This window comes from Trachypithecus francoisi, unplaced genomic scaffold, assembly GCF_009764315.1.
Source record: "Trachypithecus francoisi isolate TF-2019V2 unplaced genomic scaffold, Tfra_2.0 Lachesis_group5, whole genome shotgun sequence".
Taxonomy (NCBI): domain Eukaryota; kingdom Metazoa; phylum Chordata; class Mammalia; order Primates; family Cercopithecidae; genus Trachypithecus; species Trachypithecus francoisi.
Genome location: NW_022681470.1, coordinates 26,574,965 through 26,594,649, shown reverse-complemented (window position 1 = coordinate 26,594,649; position 19,685 = coordinate 26,574,965). Strand labels below are relative to the sequence as shown.

General features: G+C 38.6%; 1 protein-coding gene across 9 annotated transcripts in view; it reads right to left on the bottom strand.

The window, feature by feature from the left end:
* Positions 1-19,685, bottom strand: part of CUNH1orf112 (chromosome unknown C1orf112 homolog) — a 66,038-nt gene that overhangs the window by 3,713 nt on the left and 42,640 nt on the right. For 7 of the 9 annotated variants that reach the window (XR_004434304.1, XM_033199600.1, XM_033199597.1 and 4 more), the window contains 5 exons: positions 18,568-18,753; positions 7,047-7,169; positions 5,818-5,913; positions 1,923-2,036; positions 613-717 (listed from right to left, as the gene is read on the bottom strand). Coding sequence is in view for 6 of the 9 variants with exons in the window: in XM_033199600.1 (XP_033055491.1) it covers positions 613-717; positions 1,923-2,036; positions 5,818-5,913; positions 7,047-7,169; positions 18,568-18,753 (624 nt within the window). In the remaining 3 variants the exon portion in view is untranslated. Of the gene's footprint in view, positions 1-611; positions 718-1,922; positions 2,037-5,817; positions 5,914-7,046; positions 7,170-18,567; positions 18,754-19,685 lie in introns of those variants that run through there. The other 2 variants (XR_004434305.1, XR_004434306.1) reach the window with 2 other exon arrangements.

The window sequence follows — 19,685 nt, the reverse complement described above, 5'->3', positions numbered from 1 at the left end:
AACAACTTACAAAGACAAATAGATGAGTTTTATGAGCTACCTTAACCAAAAATTCATTTTAAGTAAAAGAGTCCCAGAGGATCCTCAAAGGTGATAAACTCATGATTCCTTCAGGGTCCCTTAGGAGAATATAAAGTTAACTTCTGTACAAGTGTTATAGGCTTTCATTACTTCTGCTGGGTTATACTAATGCTTCTGGACTCCCTTATGATCATAGGCATGACTATACAGCAAATGCAGTAAGAGTAAAGGAGCAACCCATCTTACAGGTTTAGGTTCATCAGCCTAACCTTTATGACTGATAGTACAAAATGAAATGTATTATCATTTGAACCAAAAATACTATCTGCTGGAAGACTGTGTCTCTGTCAGCACACCTGCTGCGTATGCCTGTTCTAGTCCTTGTTTATTCAGAGGACCTTAGGAAATTTACTTCATTTCTCTAAGCCTCATTTTGAGAAGCTGTAAAAGAAATAAGGAGTAATGTACCCTTCAGACAATTTTCCGATTGCAATACAGAAGCAGTTCAATAAATGTTTTGGGATTGTTCTGGAATATTTGAAATATTAAAATGGTTTGAAAGTCATTGTGATAAATCAGTTTTATAATTACCTCAGCAAACTGAGTAAACGCCTCCAAGGTATGTTGTTCTAGCAGCCAACTCCTGTCAGCTAGCAGTAAGGCAAAAATACAGGACAGGTTGGGCAGAATTCTGTCCTAAAAGAACCAAGCCTTATTATAATAGAGAAACAGAAACCATAATAGATAATCATAAAATAGCCATACATTCAGTAAGCCCAGTGTTGTCAAGTTTCCATAATCCTGTCCCAGGGGACACACATTAAAACATATTAGGTAATGTCACTCTTTTACTCAGATCCTTCCAGTAGCTCCCTATTTCCCTCCGAGTGAAAGCTAAAGTCCTCAAATGACCTGCCAAGTCCTGCTACCTCTGTGTTAGCTATACTTGCTTCCCTGAATATAAGAGGCATGTTCCCATATGCAATGCTTTGCACTTCAGGTTTTTACTTGCATGTCATCTTGGTGACTGACTATATATCCCATTTCAAATTGGACTCCCACATTCCTATTCCCTATCTTCCTTTCCTGCTGTATTTTTCTCCATGGCACTCACCACCATTCAATATACTGCACATATCACCATGCTGTTATTGTTTATTGCCTCTAAACAGGCTAACGGTGGGGATTTATTAGTTTTGTTCATTACTGCATTGCCAGTAATTAAAACAGCACTGGATACGGCAAAAACTTATCATCTTTCCCAGATGGATAAATCAGTCAATCTCATTTCATAGCTTTGAATGCCTCCTATGTTCTGATGAATCTCAAAAATTTCTTCAGGTCTTGACCTCACTCCTGGGAATATAGAAGGCACTGCAATATACAATTACTGAGGTTTTAAAATTCTGTAGATGTGTATTGCCAGGCCAGTGCAGTACAATTTTATAAATAATCCATTTGTCAGCTATACATACTTTGCAACATTTTCAAAAATATTGTCTTTAAAAACAAACAGGTTCTCTTTCATGGATAAAAGAACAGAGAATAACTTTAATAAATTACCAAATTTCCTAGTTATGTGCTGCTCCCTATAGGACAAATACATTTTCTATCCTCAGGAACTGTACATTAGAACCCAACTGGAATGAGATTCTAACATGGTAGACTACAGCCAACTAAAAATTATTTGTGTATCAACATATATTTTTCTAAAAGAAAAGAACTTAAAATGAGTTGTATTATAAGTTATAAATAGATTTTATAATGTCTGAAACATAGTTTTTTTTCCCAACTTTGTCAGTAATTGCAAAATTTCAGAAAAAGCCTAAAAATCCCTTTAATCACTAACTCTTACAGAGATTTTGTTTTAATAATACAAGAACAGAGTTAAGAAATATTACCTGGATAGCTTCAGGTATAAAAAGTTTTCCTAGAGAAGATACAAAATCCAGCACTGCCAGACGAACATAGTCAGGAGGCTCTAATTTAAGTAGTGAGGTCTGCAAAGTTACTACCTAGAGGTGAAGACCAAAGAACAGTTATAAAGAATACCAGTATTTTGTATAGACACACTAACTGCCTAAGATTTGGATGGAAATGTGGGGAGGGGAAACAAAACCAAACCCAGAAAAAAACAAACACACCACAGCCCCTGAACTTCACTGGTAGAATTTAAATAAGACAATCATATGAACAAGTTAACTATTACAGCATTATTCTTACCACACCTTCCTGCCTCAAACCACTGTAAAAAAATAAAAGTATACATGTTCCTGAAAAACTTTATATATCAAATCTTTAAACAATATTTTGTACAGACACTATTTTATCGTGCTTGGATTTACTGCATTTTGAAGATACTGTATTTTTTTTTTTTTTTTTTACAAATACAAGGTGTATGGCAACTCTGTACTGAACAAGTCTACCTGTACCATTTTTGCAACAGCATGTGCTCACTTCATGGCTGTCAGATTGGTAATCCTTGCAATATTTCAACTTATTCATCGGGATTTTATTATGTTGATCTGTGATCTTTGATGTTACTATTGCAATTGTTTTGGGGTGCCACAAACTGTGCCCATATAAGATGGCAAATATAAATTGTGTGTTGTGACTGTTCTACCAATAGGTAGGTCACCAGTCTCTCCCCCTCTCCTTGGGCTTCCCTATTCCCTGAGACACAAGATGAAAATTAAACCTAAAATGGCCTCTTAAGTGTTCAAGTGAAAATAATAATCTCATCTCTCACTTAAAAGCTAAAGATAATTCAGCCTGGTGAGGAAGGCTGTCAAAAGTCAAGAGAGGTGAAAAGCTAGGCCTCTTTTGCAAGTTAGCCAAGTTGTGAATGCAAAAGAAAAGTTCTTGAAGGAAATGAAGAATGCTATTCCAATGAACACAGAAAGTCTTATTGTTGATATGGAAAGTTTTAGTGGTCTGGATAGATCAAACCGGCCACAATATTCCCTTAAGCCAAAGCCAAATCCAAAGCCAGGCCCTAACTCTCTCCAATTCTGTGAAAGCTGAGAGGTGAAAAAGCTGCAGAAGAAATGTTTGATGCTAACAGAGGTTGACTCACGAAGTTTAAGAAGCAATCTCTAACATAAAAGTACAAGGCGAAGCAACAAGTGTTGATGAAGAAGCTGCAGTAAATTCTCCAGAAGATCTGGCTAAGATCACTGATGGAAGTGGTTGCATTAAACAATATATTTTTAATGTAGAGGAAACACCATTCTATTGGAAGAAGATGCTGTCTAGGACTTTCATAGCTAGAGAGGTGAAGTCAATGCCTGGCTTCAAGACTCTTCTTGAGGGGTAATGCAGCTGGCAAAGTTGAAGCCAGTGTTCACTTACTATTAAAAAAATCCTAAGGCCCTTAAGAATTCTGCTAAATCTACTCTGCATGTACTCTATCAATGGAACAACAAAGCCAGGATGATAGCATACCTGTTTATATCACTGTTTACGGAATATTTTTTGGCCCACTATTGAGAGGCCTACTGCTCAGAAAAATTTCTTTCAAAATATTACTGCTCATTGACAATGCACCTGCTCACCCAGGAGCTCTGAAGGAGATATACAAGGATATTAATATTGTTTTCATGTTTGTTAATACAACAATCATTCTGCAGCCCATGAATCAAGGAATTGTGACTTTCAAGTCTTACTGTTTAAGAAATACATTTTACAAGGCTATAGCTGCCATGGATAGTGATTCCTCTGATAAACCAGGACAAAGTAAATTGAAAACCTTCTGGGAAGGAGTTATCATTCCAGATGCCGTGAATAATATTCATGATTCATTTGTAGGAGGTCAAAATATCAACATTAACAGGAGTTAGAAGTTGATTCCAACCCTCAAGGATGACTTTGAGGGGTTCAGGCCTACAGTGGAGGAAGTAACTACAGATGTGGTAGAAATAGCTAGCAAACTAGAAGTGGATCCTGAAGATGTGACTGAATTGCTGCAATCTCATGATCAAACTTGAGTGGATGAGGAGTTGCTTCTCATGAATGAGCAAAGAAAGTGGTTTCTTGACACAGAACTACTCCTGGTATAGAAGATGCTGTGAACATTGTTGAAATGAAAACAAGGAATTTAGAGTATTACATAAACTGAGTTGTTAAAGCAGTAGCAGGATTTGAGAAGACTGACTCTATTTTTGAAAGAAGTTTTCCTGTGGGTAGAATACCATCAAATAGCATCACATGCTACAGAGAAATCTTTCATGAAGGGAAGAGTCAATTGATGTGGCAGACTTCACTGTCATATTTTAAGAAATTGCCATGGCCACTCCAACCTTCAGCAACCACCATCCTGATGGGTTAGCAGCCATCAACACTGAAGCAAGACCCTCCACCACCAAAAAGATTATGCTTTGCTGAAGGCTCATATGATCATTAGCATTTTCAGCAAGAAAGTGTTTTTTAATTATATACATTTTTTACACATAATGCTGTTGTACACTTAACCTACAGTATAGTGTAAACATAACTTCCGTATGCACTGGGAAGCCAAAAAATTCATGTGACTCACTCTATTGTGGTGGTCTGGAACACAACCTGTAATCTCTCTGTGGTATACCTGTATTTAAAATTCTATTGAGAGAAGTTCATTATTTAGTAAGGACTGGCAAGCTTTTTCTAACAGGCCAAATAGTAAATATTTTAGGCTTTGTAGGCAACATGTTCTCTGTTACATATTATTTTTTATTTTGCAAACCTTTAAAAATCATGCCTACCTCTTGGGCTGAAAACAGGAGGGCAAAATTTAGACAGGAGGCCATAATTTGCAAACCCCCAATTTAAGGGAATCTTAAGGTGAAATCTTTTATAAAGGAAGCAATACCTTTTGAACAATCTACTTAATTAAAAATTTTAGAATTTTCTTTGGGTTTTTTAAAGGTAGACACATTATATCAAAATTATTTTTTCTAAAAGAATATTAGAGGTTTCAGAATCAGAATCAAATTGTTGCATTCACTGAGTTAATTACTGTATTCTGATTCTTTATAAATTAGTAAAAGTCATGTTATACATATGGTATAGTACATACCTGTTATTGCTAACTTCTTCATATACACATCATTAAAAACAGCTACTAAAAGCAAAGCTGTAAGTTTCATTCCTTTCTGTTCTACCACATACTGTGACAGGAATCATCTCTTCCATCATCTTCACAAATAAGAAGGATAGTTTCTCCTCTTAACAGTTATTGTTTCTCTTTCTTACCTGACCCTGAGCTTAAGCTAACTCTTAATTTGGGGCATCAATTCTGTCTAGTATGGACTCTTTCCAAAGCCTCTAAATCACTTCAGTTTAGCTGAAGGGCTTTCCCATTTTCTCTGTCATCTTAGAACCTCCAAAAGAAAGGCGCAGCTAAGGCACCACGACAAGGGTTCCCTAGACAGTGACCCAGGCTCTGCCTGTCCTAGCCATGTAAGCTGGAGGCCAAAGAGGAAATTCAGGAGGCCAAAGAGGAAATTCAGTAGTGCTCTTCTTTCAAAATAATTGTATTTCTTCAAAGAAACAATGGGTGCTATCTTTTAATCCATATTGGTTAACCGATTCAACGTTCCCACAGCTGCTGAAATACCTTTGAAACTGCTATGAATGCAGGGTTCAACACATGAACTACGACTCCTAACCTCAGGGGTTTGTGGGGGTTAGTTAACAGTAACAACAAAAAGTACTGACTGCTCAGTATAGGGTGACAAAGAAGATAAAAACTTATTTTACATGATAGCAATTTAGCAACCTCCTTAGCAAACAAAGTATCAATTTGGTCATTATTCTTACCTGAAGTATCAGTTTAGGATCTAGAGTTTGAATGAAAAATCCCAACAGTGGAAGTAAAAGGCTGAATGTCTGCTGAATGTAAGGTTGATCTGCTACCTAAGAAACACAAAATAATTTTGAAGAAAAAGTTTCAATCACATAAGAATTACTATAATAATAGCAAACTTTTATTGAGCACTTATATCAGGTAATATGTTAAGCATTTTATATTACCTCATTTATGCCTTACAACAGCTCTGTGAGGTAGATATTATTACCTTTACTGATAAGAAAACAGGGTCAAAGAGATTAAACAATTTGTTCAAGATCACGTGGCTAGGATAAAAAGCAGAGCTGTGATTGAAATCCAAATTTAAGTCTAAAAGGGATCTAATTACTTGTCTGTGACTGAAAGGCTTATATGTTCCTTAGTCATCTTAAAATTTCATTTCTCTTCTTCATAATTTTGGTTTACATTATAATATTGTAAGCTATATCCCCATCACAGATATCCTGAATGAATACTGAATGATTTGTGAACATCCGGGAAAGTACTTGTTGAAGTCAAAACAATGCAGTAGGGTAATCTGACCATAAAAAAAGTAATAATAAAACATTATCTGTAAAATCATTTCTATCATTTCCCAAAAGTATGGCTGTTGCCTTTAGCTTCCACTAGCTGCCAGAGGCCAGTGTTTCTTTGACTTAGTCAAAGAAAACAAAGAGCCTATTTATATTTTTAAACTAAGAAACAGATGTATAACCATGTGTGGGAGGCATATCATTACTTTTAGATCATCACTTGGCTTCTTGGCTTTGCTGGGAAAGAGAAATAGAAATTAGCCACATCCATTCACTAGCCCTTTCCACCTTTAAGTCAGCTCACTCTCCATTGCCCAAAAGATTTATTAAAGGTCCTAGAATCACAGAAATGGGATACATTAACCCAAAACAGAACAAACAATAGGGGAAGAGATAAGGTGGGGGGGAAGAGGGTATAACCAGTTAGGAAAGTAAGTAGGTGGACTGCCATCACATGACGTATTCTAATTTTACTAATATAATGCTATCACACTCTGAAAATGAAAGCGGCCTGAGAGAGTACAGATACTTTTAAGTTCTTATAAAGGTCTACTAAACACCCAAAAGAATTAGATACATTTTACTCTATACTGGAAAATTTCAGTACTATCCTTTTTTTTTGATATTTTCTGTTTTTTGATAAGGAAAGGATCAGTTGCTTTCCTTACCTGTTTAATGTTTAAAAAAGCCCAAAGCTGACTCACAACTTCCATAATTGCAGTTTGTTTTCCTGTATCCAAAGCTTCACCAGCAGAATTACATATTGTAAGCAAAGCAGACAGTACTGTGTTCTAAAGGGCAGAAACAAGAAAGGACTTGAGTTTAAATACCGGTCTAAAGCACCACCAAGAGCCCACTTACCTAGAGGTTATAAAAGTTACTTTTAACTCTTCATAAAAGTCCATGTAGAATAATATTTCTAAGAGCCAAAGCCATCTTTTCAGCTACTTAACACAAGTATATATTAAAAATAATTTTCCTTGTACACAGAAACATTTGGTTTGTTTTTCTAAATAAACTTTTTTTTTTTGAGATAGCATCTCGCTCTATCACCAGGCTGGAGTGCAGTGGTGCAATCTAGGCTTACTGCAACCTCCGACTCCCAGGTTCAAGCACTTCTCCTGCCTCAATCTCCCGAGAAGCTGGGACTACCAGCACGCACCACCACACCCAGCTAATTTTTGTATTTTTAGTAGAGACTTGGTTTTCATCATGTTGGCCAGGATGGTCTCGATCTCTTGACCTTGTGATCCGCCTACCTCAGCCTCCCAAAGTGCTAGGATTACAGGCGTGAGCCACCGCACCCAGCCATAAACTTCCTTTTAGGGTGAAACGTTGGTAACCCAAAGTTACCAAATGAAAGCAGAAATGTACTTTGATAAATAGCTTTGATACAAGTGGTCAGTATAATCAAGCTACTTTATAATACACATCAACAAAAAGTTATTTTTTCACATTACGCACCCAGCAATCTTTATGGTTTACTAGATTTTTATTTTTCCTGTTGTTTGAAAATTTTAAATGCCTCAGCAACACTGCATTTAATAAGCAAAGATAGTACTTAAAAAGTGCTAGTATTTGAAACTAAAGGCAATCTTTTCTGGATTAACTCTTACCTATGTGTGAAAATACTCCATTCTCTCTCTGACTAGCCAGGAATGAGGTTGTTTGAGGTGTGGTGGGGGTACAGGGAAGGTCTTATGAGAATGTAATAATCAGTAAAAATGAATGCCTTTAATCTATTATACTTAGACAACCACACTTAATTTTATGAAATTACCATACAACTTCTTAAGATTTACCTATTTCCTTTTACAAATGAACATGTTCTAGACACAGAAATACTCAAAACAATACTAGCAAACCAAATTCAACAGCACATCAAAAACTTAATTCACCATGATCAAGTACACTCCATTCCTAGGATGCAAGATTGGTTCAACATATGCAAATCAATAAGTGTGATTCGTCACATAAGCAGAATTAAAGACAAAAACCATATTGATTATCTCAACAGACATGGAAAAGCTGTTGGTAAAATCCAACATCCCTTCATAATGAAGGCATTCAAGACCCTAGGCATCAAAAGAACATACATCAAAATAATAAGAGCCATCTATGACAAACTCACAGCCAACATTATACTGAACAGGAAAAAACTGGAGGCATTCCTCTTCAGAAATGGAACAAGACAAGGATGCCCACTCTTAACCACTCCTATTCAACATAGTATTGAAAGTTCAAGCCAGAGCAATAAGGCAAGAGAAAAAAATAAAAGCAGCATACAAATAGGAAAAGAAGAAGTCAAACTATCTGTTTCAGGATACAAAATCAATGTACAAAAATCAATACCATTTCTATACACCAATAACATTCAAGCTGAGTGGCAAATCAAGAACACAAGGCTGGGTGTGGTGGCTCACGCCTGTAATCCCAGCACTTTGGGAGGCCGAGGCGGGTGGATCACGAGGTCAGGAGATCAAGACCATCCTGGCTAACATGGTGAGACCCTGTCTCTACTAAAAATACAAAAAATTAGCCGGGTGTGTTGGCAGGCGCCTGTAGTCCCAGCTACTTGGGAGGCTGAGGCAGGAGACTGGTATGAACCCAGGAGGCGGAGCTTGCAGTGAGCCGAGATAGCGCCACTGCACTCCAGCCTGGGCGACAGAGCGAGACTCGGTCTGAATAACAACAACAACAACAACAAAAAAACACAATCCTGTTTACAGTAGACACATGCACACCCCTAGGAATACATTTAACCAAGGAGGTGAAAGATCTCTTCAAGGAAACTATAAAACATTGCTAAAAGAAATCATAGATGACACAAACAAATGGAAAAACAGTCCATGCTCATGGATTGGAAGAGTCAGTATCATTAAAATGGCCATACTACTCAAAGCAATCTACAGATTCAGTGTTTTTCCTACCGAACTACTGACACCATTTTTCACAGAATTAGAAGAAACTATTCTAAAATTCATATGGAATAAAAAAAGAGCCTGAATAGCCAAAGTAATGATAAGCAAAATGAAGAAGGCCAGAGGCATCATATTACTTGACTTGAAACTATAAGACTACAGTAACCAAAACAGCATGATACTGGTATAAAAACAGAAATAGATCAATGAACACGATAGAGAACCTGCAAATAAAGCCACATACCTACAACCATGTGATCACTGAAAAAGTCAACAAAAACAAGTAATGGGGAAAGGACTCCTATTCAATAAATGGTGCTGGGCCAGCTAGCTAGCCTATATGCAGAAGAATGAAACTGGATAGCTACCTTTCAGCATATACAAAAATTAACTCAAGATGGATTCAAGATTTAAATGTAAGACCTCAAACTATAAGAATCCTAGAAAAAAACCTAGGAAACACCATTCTAGACCTCAGCCTTGAGAAAGACACCAGTAGCAACTGCAATAAAAGCAAAAATTGACAAGTGGGACCTAATTAAAGAGCATCTGCAGAGCAAAAGAAACGATCAACAAAGTAAACAGACAACCAATAAAATGGGAGAAAATACTTGCAAACTATGCATGTGACAAAGGTCTACTATCCAGAATCTATAAGGAACTTAAAACAACTGAACAAGTAAAAAACGACCCCATTAGAAAATGGACAAAAGACATGAACAGACATTTCTCAAACCAAGACACACAAGAGGCCAATGAACATATAAAAAAACTATCAGGGAAATGCAAATCAAAATCACAATGAGATACTATCTCACACCAGTCACAATGGCCGTTTAAAAAGTCAAACAACAGGGGGGCGGAGCAAGATGGCCGAATAGGAACAGCTCCAGTCTCCAACTCCCAGCGCGAGCGACACAGAAGACCGGTGATTTCTGCATTTTCAACTTGAGGTACTGGGGTCATCTCTCTAGGGAGTGCCGGACAATCGGTGCGGGTCAGCTGCTGCAGCCTGACCAGCGTGAGCTGAAGCAGGGCGAGGCATCGCCTCACCTGGAAGCGCAAGGGGGAAGGAAATCCCTTTTCCTAGCCAGGGGAACTGAGACACACAACACCTGGAAAATCGGGTAACTCCCACCCCAATACTGCGCTTTAAGGAAACAGGCACACCAGGAGAATATATCCCACACCTGGCCGGGAGGGTCCCACGCCCACGGAGCCTCCCTCACTGCTAACACAGCCGTCTGCCGCGATCTATCCGCAAGGCAGCAGCGAGGCTGGGGGAGGGGCGCCCGCCATTGCTGAGGCTTAAGTAGGTAAACAAAGCCGCTGGGAAGCTCGAACTGGGTGGAGCTCACAGCAGCTCAAGGAAGCCTGCCTGTCTCTGTAGACTCTACCGCTGCGGACAGCGCACAGCTGCAGTCCATTAGGGGAAAGAGCGGGGCCGCTGCAGACCCGAACGACTCTGTCTGACAGCTTTGGGGAGAGCCGTGGATCTCCTAACGCGGAGGTTGAGATCTGAGAACGGACAGACTGCCTGCTCAGGTGGGTCCCTGACCCCTGAGTAGCCTAGCTGGGAGACATCCCCCACTAGGGGCAGTCTGATACCCCACACCTCACAGGGTGGCGTGACCCCTGAGAGGAACTTCCAAAGAAAGAATCAGACAGGTACACTCGCTGTTCAGCAATATTCTATCTTCGGCAACCTCTGCTGCTGATACCCAGGCAAACAGGGTCTGGAGTGGACCTCAAGCAATCTCTAACAGACCAACAGACAGTCCTTCTGACTGTCAGACGGAAAACTATCAAACAGGAAGGACACCTATACCAAAACCCCATCAGTACGTCACCATCATCAAAGTCCAGAGACAGATAAAACCACAAAGATGGGGAAGAAGCAGGGCAGAAAAGCTGGAAATTCAAAAAATAAGAGCGCATCTCCCCCTGCAAAGGAGCGCAGCCCATCGCCAGCAACGGATCAAAGCTGGTCAGAGAATGACTTTGACGAGATGAGAGAAGAAGGCTTCAGTCCATCAAACCTCTCAGAGCTAAGGAGGAATTACGTACCCAGCGCAAAGAAACTAAAAATCTTGAAAAAAAAGTGGAAGAATTGACAGCTAGACTAATTAATGCAGAGAAGATCATAAACGAAATGACAGAGATGAAAACCATGACACGAGAAATACGTGACAAATGCACAAGCTTCGGTAACCGACTCGATCAACTGGAGGAAGAGTATCAGCGATTGAGGATCAAATGAATGAAATGAAGCGAGAAGAGAAACCAAAAGAAAAAAGAAGAAAAAGAATGAACAAAGCCTGCAAGAAGTATGGGATTATGTAAAAAGACCAAATCTACGTCTGATTGGGGTGCCTGAAAGTGAGGGGGAAAATGGAACCAAGTTGGAAAACACTCTTCAGGATATCATCCAGGAGAACTTCCCCAACCTAGTAGGGCAGGCCAACATTCAAATTCAGGAAATACAGAGAACGCCACAAAGATACTCCTCCAGAAGAGCAACTCCAAGACACATAATTGCCAAATTCACCAAAGTTGAAATGAAGGAAAAAATCTTAAGGGCAGCCAGAGAGAAAGGTCGGGTTACCCACAAAGGGAAGCCCATCAGAATAACAGCAGACCTCTCGGCAGAAACTCTACAAGCCAGAAGAGAGTGGGGGCCAATATTCAACGTTCTTAAAGAAAAGAATTTTCAACCGAGAATTTCATATCCAGCCAAACTAAGCTTCATCAGTGAAGGAGAAATAAAATCCTTTACAGATAAGCAAATGCTTAGAGATTTTGTCACCACCAGGCCTGCCTTACAAGAGACCCTGAAGGAAGCCCTAAACATGGAAAGGAACAACTGGTACCAGCCATTGCAAAAACATGCCAAAATGTAAAGACCATCGAGGCTAGGAAGAAACTGCATCAACTAACGAGCAAAATAACCAGTTAATATCATAATGACAGGATCAAGTTCACACATAACAATATTAACCTTAAATGTCAATGGACTAAATGCTCCAATTAAAAGACACAGACTGGCAAACTGGATAAAGAGTCAAGACCCATCAGTCTGCTGTATTCAGGAGACCCATCTCACATGCAGAGACATACATAGGCTCAAAATAAAGGGATGGAGGAAGATCTACCAAGCAAATGGAGAACAAAAAAAAGCAGGGATTGCAATCCTAGTCTCTGATAAAACAGACTTTAAACCATCAAAGATCAAAAGAGACAAAGAAGGCCATTACATAATGGTAAAGGGATCAATTCAACAGGAAGAGCTAACTCTCCTAAATATATATGCACCCAATACAGGAGCACCCAGATTCATAAAGCAAGTCCTTAGAGACCTACAAAGAGACTTAGACTCCCATACAATAATAATGGGAGACTTCAACACTCCACTGTCAACATTAGACAGATCAACGAGACAGAAAGTTAACAAGGATATCCAGGAATTGAATTCATCTCTGCACCAAGCGGACCTAATAGACATCTATAGAACTCTCCACCCTAAATCAACAGAATATACATTCTTCTCAGCACCACATCGCACTTATTCCAAAATTGACCACATAATTGGAAGTAAAGCACTCCTCAGCAAATGTACAAGAACTGAAATTATAACAAACTGTCTCTCAGACCACAGTGCAATCAAACTAGAACTCAGGACTAAGAAACTCAATCAAAACCGCTCAACTACATGGAAACTGAACAACCTGCTCCTGAATGACTACTGGGTACATAACGAAATGAAAGCAGAAATAAAGATGTTCTTTGAAACCAATGAGAACAAAGATACAACATACCAGAATCTCTGGGACACATTTAAAGCAGTGTGTAGAGGGAAATATATAGCACTAAATGCCCACAAGAGAAAGCAGGAGAGATCTAAAATTGACACTCTAACATCACAATTAAAAGAACTAGAGAGGCAAGAGCAAACACATTCAAAAGCTAGCAGAAGGCAAGAAATAACTAAGATCAGAGCAGAACTGAAGGAGACAGAGACATAAAAAACCCTCCAAAAAATCAATGAATCCAGGAGTTGGTTTTTTGAAAAGATCAACAAAATTGACAGACCGCTAGCTAGACTAATAAAGAAGAAAAGAGAGAAGAATCAAATAGACGCAATAAAAAATGATAAAGGGGATATCACCACCGACCCCACAGAAATACAAACAACCATCAGAGAATACTATAAATGCCTCTACGCAAATCAACTAGAAAATCTAGAAGAAATGGATAATTTCCTGGACACTTACACTCTCCCAAGGCTAAACCAGGAAGAAGTTGAATCCCTGAATAGACCAATAGCAGGCTCTGAAATTGAGGCAACAATTAATAGCCTACCCACCAAAAAAAGTCCAGGACCAGATGGATTCACAGCTGAATTCTACCAGAGGTACAAGGAGGAGCTGGTACCATTCCTTCTGAAACTATTTCAATCAATAGAAAAAGAGGGAATCCTCCCTAACTCTTTTTATGAGGCCAACATCATCCTGATACCAAAGCCTGGCAGAGACACAACAAAAAAAGAGAATTTTAGACCAATATCCCTGATGAACATCGATGCAAAAATCCTCAATAAAATACTGGCAAACCGGATTCAGCAGCACATCAAAAAGCTTATCCACCATGATCAAGTGGGCTTCATCCCTGGGATGCAAGGCTGGTTCAACATTCGCAAATCAATAAACGTAATCCAGCATATAACAGAACCAAAGACAAGAACCACATAATTATCTCAATAGATGCAGAAAAGGCTTTTGACAAAATTCAACAGCCCTTCATGCTAAAAACGCTCAATAAATTTGGTATTGATGGAACGTACCTCAAAATAATAAGAGCTATTTATGACAAACCCACAGCTAATATCATACTGAATGGGCAAAAACTGGAAAAATTCCCTTTGAAAACTGGCACAAGACAGGGATGCCCTCTCTCACCACTCCTATTCAACATAGTGTTGGAAGTTCTGGCTAGGGCAATCAGGCAAGAGAAAGAAATCAAGGGTATCCAGTTAGGAAAAGAAGAAGTCAAATTGTCCCTGTTTGCAGATGACATGATTGTATATTTAGAAAACCCCATCGTCTCAGCCCAAAATCTCCTTAAGCTGATAAGCAACTTCAGCAAAGTCTCAGGATACAAAATTAATGTGCAAAAATCACAAGCATTCTTATACACCAGTAACAGACAAGCAGAGAGCCAAATTAGGAATGAACTTCCATTCACATTGCTTCAAAGAGAATAAAATACCTAGGAATCCAGCTTACAAGGGATGTAAAGGACCTCTTCAAGGAGAACTACAAACCACTGCTCAGTGAAATCAAAGAGGACACAAACAAATGGAAGAACATACCATGCTCATGGATAGGAAGAATCAATATCGTGAAAATGGCCATACTGCCCAAGGTTATTTATAGATTTAATGCCATCCCCATCAAGCTACCAATGACTTTCTTCACAGAATTGGAAAAAACTGCTTTAAAGTTCATATGGAACCAAAAAAGAGCCCGCATTGCCAAGACAATCCTAAGTCAAAAGGACAAAGCTGGAGGCGTCATGCTACCTGACTTCAAACTATACTACAAGGCTACAGTAACCAAAACAGCATGGTACTGGTACCAAAACAGAGATATAGACCAATGGAACAGAACAGAGTCCTCAGAAATAATACCACACATCTACAGCCATCTGATCTTTGACAAACCTGAGAGAAACAAGAAATGGGGAAAGGATTCCCTATTTAATAAATGGTGCTGGGAAAATTGGCTAGCCATAAGTAGAAAGCTGAAACTGGATCCTTTCCTTACCCCTTATACGAAAATTAATTCAAGATGGATTAGAGACTTAAATGTTAGACCTAATACCATAAAAACCCTAGAAGAAAATCTAGGTAGTACCATTCAGGACATAGGCATGGGCAAGGACTTCATGTCTAAAACACCAAAAGCAACGGCAGCAAAAGCAAAAATTGACACATGGGATCTAATTAAACTAAAGAGCTTTTGCACAGCTAAAGAAACTACCATCAGAGTGAACAGGCAACCTACAGAATGGAAAAAATTTTTGCAACCTACTCATCTGACAAAGGGCTAATATCCAGAATCTACAAAGAACTCAAACAAATATACAAGAAAAACAAACAACCCCATCAAAAAGTGGGGAAAGGATATGAACAGACATTTCTCAAAAGAAGACATCCATACAGCCAACAGACACATGAAAAAATGCTCGTCATCACTCGCCATCAGAGAAATGCAAATCAAAACTACAATGAGATACCATCTCACACCAGTTAGAATGGCAATCATTAGAAGTCAGGAAACAACAGGTGTTGGAGAGGATGTGGAGAAATAGGAACACTTTTACACTGTTGGTGGGATTGTAAACTAGTTCAACCATTATGGAAAACAGTATGGCGATTCCTCAAGGATCTAGAACTAGATGTACCATATGACCCAGCCATCCCACTACTGGGTATATACCCAAAGGATTATAAATTACTCTACTACAAAGACACATGCACACGTATGTTTATTGCGGCACTATTCACAATAGCAAAGACTTGGAATCAACCCAAATGTCCATCTGTGACAGACTGGATTAAGAAAATGTGGCACATATACACCATGGAATACTATGCAGCCATAAAAAAGGATGAGTTTGCATCCTTTGTAGGGACATGGATGCAGCTGGAAACCATCATTCTTAGCAAACTATCACAAGAAGAGAAAACCAAACACCGCATGTTCTCACTCATAGGTGGGAACTGAACAATGAGATCACTTGGACTCGGGAAGGGGAACATCACACACTGGGGCCTATCATGGGGAGGGGGGAGGAGGGAGGGATTGCACTGGGGAGTTATACATGATATAAACGTCATGCACATGTACCCTAGAACTTAAAGTATAATAAAAAAAAAAAAAAAAAAAAGTCAAACAACAGACACTGGTGAGGCTACAGAGAAAGTAAATGCTTATATACTGTTGGTAGGAATGTATATTATTTCAGCCACTGTGGAAAGCAGTTTGGCGATTTCTCAAAGCACTCAGAACTACCATTCTACCCTGCAATCTCATTACTGGGTACATATCCAAAATAAAACAAATTGTTCTACCAAAAAGACATATGTACTCACGTGTTCACTGCAGCACTACTCACAACAGCAGACACTGAACCAACCTAGATGTCCATCAACAGATTAAAGAAAATATGGTACATATATACCATGGAATAGTATACAGTCATAAAAAAGAATGAAATCATGTCCTTTGCAGCAACATAGAGCAGCTAGACACCATTATCCTAAGCAAATTAATATAGGAATAGAAAACCAAATACCACATGTTCTCACTTATAAGTAAGAGCTAAACACTGGGCACTCATGGACATAAAGATGGCAACAATAAACAATGGGACTACTAGTAGGGGGAGGGAGGAGAGAGGATAAGGATTGATAAACTGTTGGGTACTATGCTGAGTACGTGGGTGATGAAATCATTGATACCTCAAACCTCAGCATCACGTAATAAAACCAGGTAACAAACCTGCACAAGTATCCCCTAAATCTAAAATAAAAGTTGAGGCTGGGTATGGTGGCTCACTCCTGTAATCCCAGCACTTTGGGAGACTGAGGCGGACAGATCACCTGAGGTTAAGAGTTCGAGACCAGCCTAGTCAACACAGCTAAACCCCGTCTCCACTGAAAATACAAAAATTAGCCAGGCATGGTGGTGGGTGCCTGTAATCCCAGCTACTTGGGAGGCTGAGGCAGGATAATCACTTAAGCCCAGGAGGCAGAGGTTGTGGTGAGCCGAGATCATGCCACTGCACTCCAGCGTGGGCAACAGAGCAAGACTCCATCTCAAAAAATAAAATAAAAAATAAAAGTTGAAAAAAAATTTAAAAAGACATATGTTGAACAACCTGCTGGACTAAAAAGCTGTGGTCATACTACAAAAGTTTACTTATAGTGCTTTTACTTTACCTAATATAAAACAAAACATCTTTTGTCCTTACTATAGAAATTGGTACACATTAAATGCAAAACTCAGACACATTTAACCTGTTAACAAGGTATTTAATAGTTTTTCTAAAATAAAGTCACATAAAAACATTTCCTTTGGATAAGCCTCGGCACTGTGGCTCACACCTGTAATCCCGGCACTTTGGGAGGCCAAGGCGGGTGGATCACCTGATGTCAGGAGATCGTAACCAACCTGGCCAACATGGCGAAACTCCGTCTCTACTAAAAATACAAAAAATTAGCTGGGCATGGTGGTGGGAGCCAATCCCTGCTACTCAGGAGGCTGAGGCAGGAGAATTGCTTAAATCTGGGAGGCAGAGATTGCAGTGAGCCAAGATCACGCCACTGCACTCCAGCCTGGGCAATGAGAACAAAACCTCGTCCCCCTACAAAAAATTATAATAATTATGATCAAGTGTTATTACATATAACAGTATCAGAACATTTGTACTCAGCATGGAAACATATGCCCTCAGAAAACCCTGAACTCCTAAGTTAGAATTGCAAATAGACCTCTGTCCCTTTGAATGCCCTATCCTTATCCTTACTTTTCTCTACTTAATGTAAATTGGCATTTCTTATTTTACTGTCCATTGCTAAGCTCGAATGTGAGTCTATGACAGTAGAAATTTTTGGTTCCCGATGTACCCCCAATGCCTAGAACAAAGTGGCACATAAAAGTACTCCAAATATATTTGTTGAATGAATGAATGAGCGTATGAACACTAAACTGGAAAATTCAACCACGTGTACTATATCCAGTCAACTTTTTAAAAGCTCGCATTTCCTACTTCTTCTAGTGGATGAGTCTCTTTTTATTATTCCATTATTTTATGAGGGAACATTCTATGTAAAAGATACATAAAGGTTCAAAGTTCGCATAAAATGGGGGTTGTATTTTGTCGAATGGAAGAATTACATCTGCCTAATCCCGAGATGCATCAGCAAAAATACACAAGTGAAGTGTTCCATAGTGTGTTTGATCATGTCTCAACATGTCTTAAGCAACATAGGAAGCAACCCCCCAATATAATACGTCAATTAAAATAACAGTACGTTTCTCACAGATTCTTTTATCATGTAGAAATCTGAAAATCTTACTAGGTTCTAACAGAAACAGATTACAGAGCCTGTGTGCTTGTTATTAACAACCTATACCCATTACCTAAAACAATGCTCAATAAATAGCTGCTGAATGAATACAATTAATCAAAATTATTATCTTACCAGAGATTCTAGTTCTCCCAAGGTACGACTGCTGCTCAGCCATTTCCTGCATTCTGCTGTGCCTACTGTGGAGACCTCATGGACAGTCTGTTTCCTAAGCTCAGCAGGTAACGCCTGGAAGGAAATATGCTGCCACAGAGGCAGATTTTCTGCTTCCTTTGGGGAAAATTTATGGATAAACTCCAGCTGAAATAAATTGTTAAAGAAAGAAGAGTAATATGAGACAAGTCAGAGGAATGGATACACAAAAGCTAAGTATTTGTTTCCACATTTAATATTTCAAGAACGCTTTTTAATAGTACCGTAATATCTATGTTCCAGACCAAGGTAACATAAATGAACATACCTTATTATTATTATTGTTGACACTGCACTGGTTTCCAAAACAAAAACACAGCTTAAGTGGAGCACGATATAAATGCACTAAGACATTAAATAATGTATTTCATTATTAGTTATGTCAGATATCTTATCATGCTCCTACTTACCAATAAGTCTTATTTTTCTGTATACTCCTCACCTTGTAGTTAAGTCAAAAGTAATATTCCAAATATACAAACTGGATTTAGTCAACCTTCATAGCTTACTATTATCTCACTTGATTATAGCAGAGAACTTAAAGCAGCAAAGATTCAGCTTTAAACTGAGTTAGCTGGTTCTGCCCTACTTTAGACAAGATACTAAATCAGTTTCACAAAGGTAAGCCACAAAGCAAAAAGAATGTGGTTGGCAAATCCATTCCACCACTGAAATAACAATTCAGAGTGCTTACCAGGTTAACAGAAAAGTACTGTTTTGTTAAAATGCAGATGTTACATACTAGATAAAAATGGAAAACAAAAGTTCTAAGAAACAGTTTAAATGCTGAATCAGTTTTTGGTGGAAAAATGGTAAAACCAACGGTGCATTTAATGATTAAAATAAGTATAATCCAACTAGGAAGTATATTAGTGTATTTTCTAAGAAGTAGAATAATTCAATTTAAAATATTCAAAATCTACTTGATGAAAACTTTTCCTACACCAAAAACTAAAAACCCACCAAAAAAAATTAAATCTGACAGAGAAACTTTTCCGTCATATACTGTATTTGTATTTCAATTTTACTTCTTTTGTGGA